The sequence below is a fragment of the Nannochloropsis gaditana genome, assembly GCF_000240725.1.
Source record: "Nannochloropsis gaditana CCMP526 unplaced genomic scaffold scaffold218, whole genome shotgun sequence".
Taxonomy (NCBI): domain Eukaryota; class Eustigmatophyceae; order Eustigmatales; family Monodopsidaceae; genus Microchloropsis; species Microchloropsis gaditana.
Genome location: NW_005803735.1, coordinates 16812 through 25092, shown reverse-complemented (window position 1 = coordinate 25092; position 8281 = coordinate 16812). Strand labels below are relative to the sequence as shown.

Sequence of the window (8281 nt, the reverse complement as noted above, 5' to 3'; positions counted from 1 at the left end):
CATTGATAGGAATCAAGGGCTTGTAAGCTGGCTCGTTGCTCCTCCCAGCTTGACCAGCAGTGCAAACGCGAAGACACCAGGTGCCCGCGGGGGCGGGAATAGAAGAGGGAGTCCCCCGTGAAGAGGTAGTGCTCTTGGAAGAGGATCGCCAGGCTTCCGGGAGAATGTCCGGGAATGGGAATGAGGACAATGTCTCCTTCCTTGTCCAAGGGCTGGGCTTTGCCACCCGCTGCGAATGACATGTAGGTACGCGTGGAAAGACATTGAGGAAAGTCTGCTTCGGCAGCTGATATACTTAGACTCGAAACATGCCATGAGAAATACTGTGGCTGGCAAACTGCCAGATATAATGACAAACTTCCCCAAGACTTCATTCAACCTGCTCTCCCCTCTCCTATGCCTTACCCAGCTTGATCTCGACGTCGCCGGTGTAGGGGAAGAAGAAATGTTTTCGGTTCTCTACCACGTCCCCCGCATGCAAGACCCGCTGGATGGCTGGGAAGGCCATTTTCCATTCTTTCGTGAACGCCGTATGATCTTTATGAGTAAATACCAGATATTTTGCCCCCCCCAATTCCTTGATACGCTCTACGAGGCTGGCATTGGGTACGGGACAATCGACCAGAACATTCCCGCCGTTTGGTCGTACGATCAAGTAGCAAGTCGCCCCGGCATTTTTCGGGGAGTAGTGCCCCAACAAATACACGGCCCCGCTCTGATCTACTTGAATAGGGTAGGCAGCATTGAAGTCCTCATCCATGACTGTCGCCCCTTTTTCCCCGCGCCGTAACTTAAGAGCGTGAAAGGGGCACGCTTTAACTGCTCTTCGCACCTGCCGGAGCTCCGTTTCGTCCCTGATCTTTCGACCTACGTATGTAAAATTGTCGGGAGTCGAACTCCCATGTGTGTCTGAAAAGCTGCTTCCCAATTTGGCTTCATGAAATATTTCAGGAGCCAAGACGCGACAGGTCATGGCACCACAGCATTTGTCAGTCACTTCAACAGACCCAAAATCCTCCAAATCCGCAATGTCTCTGGCTGGCCCCACCAAGGGCTGCTCCTGATCTTTATCCTCCATTCGCATAACACGTCGAGAGGAGCTGTGGGTCTGTGGTCGTGTGTGTGCGTGGTGGGGTCGAGGCATTAACGGGCTTGCCTGGATGTGTTCCTTGGTCACATTCAAAAATCCGTTACGCCAAGGCACTGAGCGCCTCTAGCCACAGTAGCAGGTGCCGCAAGCCTGCCTGGGTCACAAGTTCACATGGCATCTATGTACCGATACTGGTTTTCTAAGGCACTCAGTATGTGCTTTCAAATATTGATGCATATGAGCGCGCATGGGCGGATGCGCATCATCCTTCAATTTGGCGGCAAACGACGCTCATGTATCTGTCGTCACATGTTCTCAAGAACTCTCTATTGTTATTCCTGTCAAAGTGCTGGCCACCCTGTTTCTGTAGTGACGAGCCCTCGATTTTCATTTCAAAGATTAACAAATCCAAAATGTCCTGGGAAAAAGATTGTACAAGTGGATTCAAAATATAGCCAGGAAAAAGAATCTGGTTCACCGATCTATGTCTGCCTCTCAAGAGGGATTCGAGAAGCCGATTTTGTTCAGTTTTTTCTTCTTTTTTTACTTTTTAAAAGTTTTTATCCATTTTTTAAACGCTGGCCATGTTGGCCTTGTATGCCACGGGTGTGGACGTGGGTATATGCCCGAGGTTTTTTTGAGGGGATCAAGGTTTCGTTTCCCTTTCCCCGTTGTTTTCTCATGAGCGCACAGGTCTGCGATTGTAAATGTGTTGCTGCCGTGTGCTTCAAATTGTTCTGCTTGTAATGTTGCGCCCAGCCTTTCGTCGCCACTCCACGCTCCGGGCTTCAGATGTCTGCGTTTTGTTCCATTGCTTGCGGTCGCCCTGTCCTTGTCCCTCCGCAACAGTCTCTGCCCTCACCGTACAAACTTTCTAACCGGGCTATGACGGTAGTGCTTCCCTGGGCACCAGGACATGGCATCGAAATTGACATTCATGCGTAGTAAAAGATGCTCGTATTATGGCGCGCTCTCTTCTGGCCCGCTGTCCTTCTTTCTCTAAGTCGACGTTTCCACATCCTTCAAGCTATTAACTGTATGCCAGAAAAGCGGCTTGCGAAATTGATACCCTCGTACCTACCTCGTAACCTCCGTACACAAAATCAAAAGAAATTGGATTTTGGTGCCTTCGGCTCCCTCGTAGTCTCCTCGATTAAGTCCGTAATATCCCTTCCAGATTCTTCCTCAGCGCAAGTAACCTCCCTCCGCACGGCCTCATTTCCCATATACACCATACGGAACTCCTAAGTGTGCTTGCCGACACAAAGGTTCGCAGAACAAACACAAAAAATCAGATTCGCTCGCTGTCCATCATTAACTCTTTCATCCGTGATGGCAGTGTTTAGCTCCTCCAAATCCAAACCGGCCTTCTCTATGGTTCAGTAGCCCCTTGCCAACCAAAACGCACGATGTCTCCGGAAGGAATACCAGCCACTACCTGTCTCTCTCAAGAATTCATGAGAACTTGGACTCCTTGAAAGTAAGAGTGAGCGCACATACTCGCCCGGCTTCCCAAGCCGACCCCTGCCCCCATACCACCAGCCGCGCTGTTGTAATGATGCTGGAGGCGCTGCTGTTGCTGTTGCTGCTGCTGAACTGGAGCGTAGTGGGTTGGGTAAAATGGCGACTGCAGCTGCTGATGCTGATGCTGGTGCTGCTGCGGTCGGTAGTGATGCAAACGGGTCTGTGTCCCCAAGCATTTGCCCGCAACGCCTGCTCCCGATCCCCCTCTACCCGCCATACGCTGGTGGTGCTCTTGTCGTGCAACGGCAGCCGCAGCGGCCGTGCCGTTTCCCGCAGACTCGAGGCTGACTGAGCGCTCGAAACCGCTGCCCACTCCTTGTAGGCTGCTTCCGACGCCCGCGCCGCGGCTGTTGCACGTCCCCGACGCAACCTCCGACGCCAGGGAGGCATTGCAGGGCCCATGCTGGCGCTCTTGGCCGTAATACGCCGGCCTGCTCACTCCCTCGCCCCAACACAGCACATCTCCTGCGTCTCCACAGGCCTCCGCGGGCGACACAGCGGACGACGAGGAGTTCGAGGAATGGCTCGAGTAGAAGGCCGGTGCGTGCGAGACCAACAGTCGGGGCGGTGGCTTGCAGCTTACCGGTACGGGGGCGTACAGCACGTGAGGATACTGGAAGTGTGGTGCTTGCTCGTGCGGCTGTAGCACAGGGCGATGGCAGGAGGGGCTAGTCTGGAACCCATCCGATACCTTGTGTCCGGCCAGGGAGGCTGCGGAGCCCGGATACGCCCCAGGCACGGGACCGTTCTCGAACGAAAAGTAGGACGTAAAATGTCGCTGTCGCTGGTCTACCGACATCGGCTGCTGAGCCTCTCCTGCCATGCCCGCCTTGCCCCCCGACAAAACCAGACGCCGTTCCTGTTGCTGCTCATGCACAAGCTGCTGTTGCTGCAGGTGCTGCCGATGGGAAAGCGGAGGGGTTACCACCATGCCAGGCGACACAGAGCGTCCGCCACCCATACCGCGATTGACCAGCCAACCTCCGTCCACAAAGACCGGGCTCGGAACCCGCCCGACTCCTCCTACCCCACCGCCCGTCGTCCCCGTCACACCGGCCATGCTCCCACTGCCCAGATTCATTTTGCTCCCGCTGCTGGCGAAGCGGGGGCAACAAGACGGGCAGGCGGCATGCGCGGCATGGTTCATAAGTTCGTGGAAGTACCGGAAGAAGACGTCTTCGGTGACGTGGAGGGAGAAGTTCGTCAAAAACAAAAACTCGACCTCCAGCGCGTTGATCTCCTTGCAGGGCACGCCCCCGACCTTGGCGTAGTACAGGTTGTTGAAGTACTGGTCGTCGAAAAACTTGGCCGCGAGCATGACCGCGGTGATCAAGACCCGGTGCACGTTCAACGCGGTCAAGGCAAAGTTGCTCTGCTGGATCAACCGGTCGATGTAAATGAGCGCCAGCACCAGACACTCGGAGGAGCACGACGCGTACTTGTTGATCCGTTCCAAGTACTCAGCGACACTGATACTCGGGGGGCGCGACGCGTGGAATTTGGTGATGGTGGGCGAGTTCCCGTCACCCTCAGCAGTCTCTCCCCTCTTGTTCACATCCAACAGCTTTTGAAGCACGCATCCCAAGGTACGGACCAACAACCTGCTCCGTTCTTCCGGACCTTTGTCCATGGCAGACTTCCGCCCCCTGCAAGACCACGCGACCGATGCGGAGGACGGCAAGCTTGAGGGGTCGAAGGAGTAGGTGGCAGAGGAGTGGAGCGTGGACGAGGAGTAAGAGGGGCCCAACGTGCAGAGGGAAGGAAGGGACGAGAGGGTCGGAGCGTCTCCAAGGGAAGGACTGATGGTGCGAAGCCTGTCGAGCCTCACCTCAGAATACAGATCCTCGGACTCGTGACACGTCTGTCCTGAGCCTGCTCTTTCGTTCTCTACAAAGTACGCACAACCGTGACGGGAATCAGCAGCCGCAAGACCCTTCTTCCCATCCCCCCCTGGAAGGGCGGGGTTTTCACGCAAAAAAGTTCCGCCTATTGCTGCGACACCATCAGCGCGGATGGAAAAGACGACAGGCAGCAGACTCGGCCTCGGAAGGAGAGGGAGATGAGGACGCTCGGGATACAGCACGGCCGCGTCGAAGACACTGGCACCGAGAACGATCCACAAAGCGTTTGCGAACCCTGCAGATGAGGGCGCAGCGAAAAGGTAAAGCTCCTGGGATTGAGATCGAAGAAAAGATAGGGCTCAGCGCTCTTATCCTTTCTTCTCGCTTCTATCCGCCGAGGCTTCCCTCTTCTTTTCAACCCGAAAGGACAACAAGCGGGCTCCTCCTCCTGAGCCACCTGTGAGACGTAAGATGTGGTCCGATGTGTGAATGTATGCAGTAGCTAATACAACCAATCCTCCAGATTAAAAAGGAGGAAGGGGGGCTCTCATCCCTTCTCCAGAGAGCAATTCCTCTCCCCGTCACGAGCGCATGTCACCAACGTGGCCACCGTAAGTCCCATACTCCGCCATTAATTCATACATGGGAGCGCAGTTATATATACGCGACGCCAGGGTGTGGAGCCATGGTCATTAAAGCTGGCTAGGAGACCGGCAGTGCCAAGAGAAAAACGGGTTGGTGTACGTATGGGTCTGCCTCGCGCCCGCCACCCAAAACAGGCAACGGGCATGAGCGCTGAGATCAATCCACAGCCCCGCCAGCTCCGCCGGCCGACGCCCCAGATGCGTGCCACACCCTTCGTTATCCACACTCACCACATGCATACCGGCCACAAACGTCTGAAAAATGACCGGGTGTGGTGGCCTGAGCAGTCGACAGGGTAGTGCGTGGTGGGTGGGTATGAGACATCGAGCCACCAGTATCTTTCTCACCCTTTTAGCGGGCTCGAGCCGCCCGCTAAAATATTCAAAAGGGGGGACATATAGTCTGAGAAAGCAAAAAGTTAAAAAACAGCTCTTGGCCGCGATGGCATTGCTTACACAACCTCTTCAACTTTCGTCTATCTTTCATTTACAAGGCATCTTCCTCTACTTCGTTTTCGTTTTTCTTGTGCCCCTCTAAAGCAGCTTTTGATGCCACGTCTGTTCTTAACCGCTTAATTTCCATCCGCAGCATGGCACAAGCTTTTTGAAGCTCCAAGTTCGTGTAAAGTGTTTCATCCCTTTTCCGAGTTAAGTTCGAAAGGCGAGGGGCCACCTCTTCTTGTTTCGTTTTCCTACTTAAATTTATCTGGTTGGAAAAGGACACAGGGAAAAATATCATGAGAATAAGCTTCGGAGACCTCTTTTCTGCCCCCTCAAATCCTCCCCCACACACGTACCAACTCTGCTTCTTTTCGAAGGCTCTCCAACTCTTTGTCCAGATTGCCCTTGAAAGTCTCCAGCTCCCGGTTGTAGGCCAGCCAGACGTCTGGAGCGAAGTTCTGTAGCAGCTCCATGTTCACAATCCTGATGAGGGTTCCAAAGCACGATTTGGAAGAAAAGTCATTTCACGCAGCTCTTGAAATACAACCCTGACTTTCTTTCCCAAGTGCAGAGCCAGTAGAACGAAACCCACCTGTTGCCCAGGTGCTCTTCTTGCGCCCGGAGGTTGTTCAGAGCCGTGCGCCAGGCCTGAAGGTCTCCCTGCAGCCCAGGATCTGGTTTCTTTCCAGCATATCTGCATTCCATGATGTTATGTAGATTGTTTCTTATCGTTGTGAGATTTTTTCGATGCAAAAAACCGCAAGGCGAATGTTCTCTTACCTTGACTCATCCAGGGGCGCCATGGGTTTCCCCGCCGCCACTCTTTCTAGCTCGGTGGCGATAAAAAAACTCTTTTCGAAATTCAGCTCCGGCATCGGGCGGTCAGCCAAATAATCCCTGTGGAAATGTTGTCGAGTGGATGTGGGATGAGAACCCGGCCAGCTAGTCGCTTAGACGGGGTCCTCTCTTTCCAGACCGTCTCCTGACCTTTTGGGAAAGCGAGGATTCCGCATTTCTTCCAAAATCAGTTGGTCGACCCGCGCCCGTATGTCTGGGTCCATTTCCCCATCAATGTACGGCAATGCGTCCAAATTTAGCTGCCCCGTGAAGAGGATGTGGCGAAAAGAAAATGTCAGGGGACTGATGCGATGGACACGAAGAGTTCAGCCCTTTCCATGCGTCAAGGTCAAATCTGCACTTACTTGTTCCAAAGAAGGGTGCATTGTGGGTTCAGAGCCCGAATCCTTGGCAATGGATGTTGATAGTTGCATGTTGTCGCACAGGATGGAGCACTAGCCGTGGTGGGACAAGATTTCGTCGTCCTTTGTGGTCACAATTTCCACGGACCTTGCCCTATTTAGCCAGAGAAATGCCGTCTTGCCCCTGCGATGGATAACTGGATTCAATAAGTGTAGCGCTTGTGTCCTTTTTTCTCAAACTGTGGCCTCGTGGTCTCGAATGAACGCCTGTGTCTCGCCGCCCTCCTGTAAGACTTTCGCCAGAGAAGCCCCGCCACTTTCAGGAACGTAACTCCATCTACAAAGCCTCTAAAGGGCAAGATAGAAAGCTCTCTGTGACAAATACACACCATAATTATTAACACAGACCCCTCAATCGTCTTCTGGAAGCTTCCTCTTTGTCGCAATTCATTGTTTTTCACGTGTGCTTTTAGCAGTGCAGTAAGGCGACATCAAGGGATGGCGGCTGATAGCATTTCTTCTATCCGTGATATAAGCCTAGAGGATCTATATATTGGAACAGGACCCTACGCAGGCTTGCAAAAAAGTGTGCGGTTAACATTTCGATGCTTGCTTCAAGCATTGCATCAGCAAGGGACTGAAATCACGAAACTCCAGGAGCAACTTGCTAGGGATGGCGCGCGCCGCGATGCCGAGTTAGGCGCCCTTCACGAGCAGACACAGACAGGGGCAGTTTCCATGCGTACAATTCGCACGCTGCTTGAAGGACATATAGAGACACTGCGGGCCGAATTTGCACCCAAGCTTAGAGGTCTTGATTTTCGGGTGCAAGATCTGTGCTCCCGGCTCCACGGCGTCGAGGAAGATAGACGGCGGCACCACCGCCACCCCCGAGTACATTACAAACAAAGCGACGCATTTCGGCTTGCAAAACTGGAGGAAGAAATGTCAAGGGTATCTCATGAGCTGGAAGGGAAAGCGGACAATTCAGAGGTGGAAGCGGCGCTTCGGGAGCGGGTGAGCAAAACCTCTTTGGCCAAACGAATCAAAACACTTTTAGACGACGACGCGGAGAGTCCTGTGAAGAAAATCAGCACGTTGCCCACAAATACCTTGCAACGTCTGAAGGCTCGCATGGAAATATTGGAACGGCAGAACGCGGATCAGGAGGAGATCATGTCGAGGGTCTTCGGGGAGGTGGAAGCCATCAAGGCTCACGTGCTGGGGAGTAAAGGGGCGGAGGACGGGCGCGGCGAGGATTCGATCAGCGCAATCATGAAGAGCCTACAAGCGATGTTACAACAGCAAAGTAGACGTTTGAGTCGCGCCGAGAGGGAAATGGGCTCCCTGCGCGAGAGTGCAATGCAGGACATGGCGGCGTTGACAACCCAGCTGGAGGAGCGCGGGGACACGGTGTTTCGAGAACAAGAGGAATTGCGGCAGAGGCAGGAGCAGACGGCCACGGGTCTCAAGGCAGTGGAGAAAAAGACGGAAGCGTCGATGTCGGCGGTGAGGGCCTTTCAAGCCCAGATGTTGGTTGTG

The 8281-nt window shown here is 53.8% G+C and overlaps 1 protein-coding gene across 1 annotated transcript; it reads right to left on the bottom strand.

Moving 5' to 3' along the window:
- Positions 1-1604: 1604 nt before the first annotated feature.
- NGA_2092720 (uncharacterized protein) lies at positions 1605-4916 on the bottom strand. Its single transcript, XM_005855344.1, has one exon. It carries the CDS (start codon positions 4242-4244, stop codon positions 2538-2540), a length of 1707 nt encoding a protein of 568 aa, XP_005855406.1. The 5' UTR covers positions 4245-4916; the 3' UTR covers positions 1605-2537.
- Positions 4917-8281: the final 3365 nt, after the last annotated feature.

Excerpts from the sequence above, each read along its gene's own strand:
- NGA_2092720 (XM_005855344.1), bottom strand. The coding sequence starts at position 4,244 with ATGGACAAAGGTCCGGAAGAACGGAGCAGGTTGTTGGTCCGTACCTTG.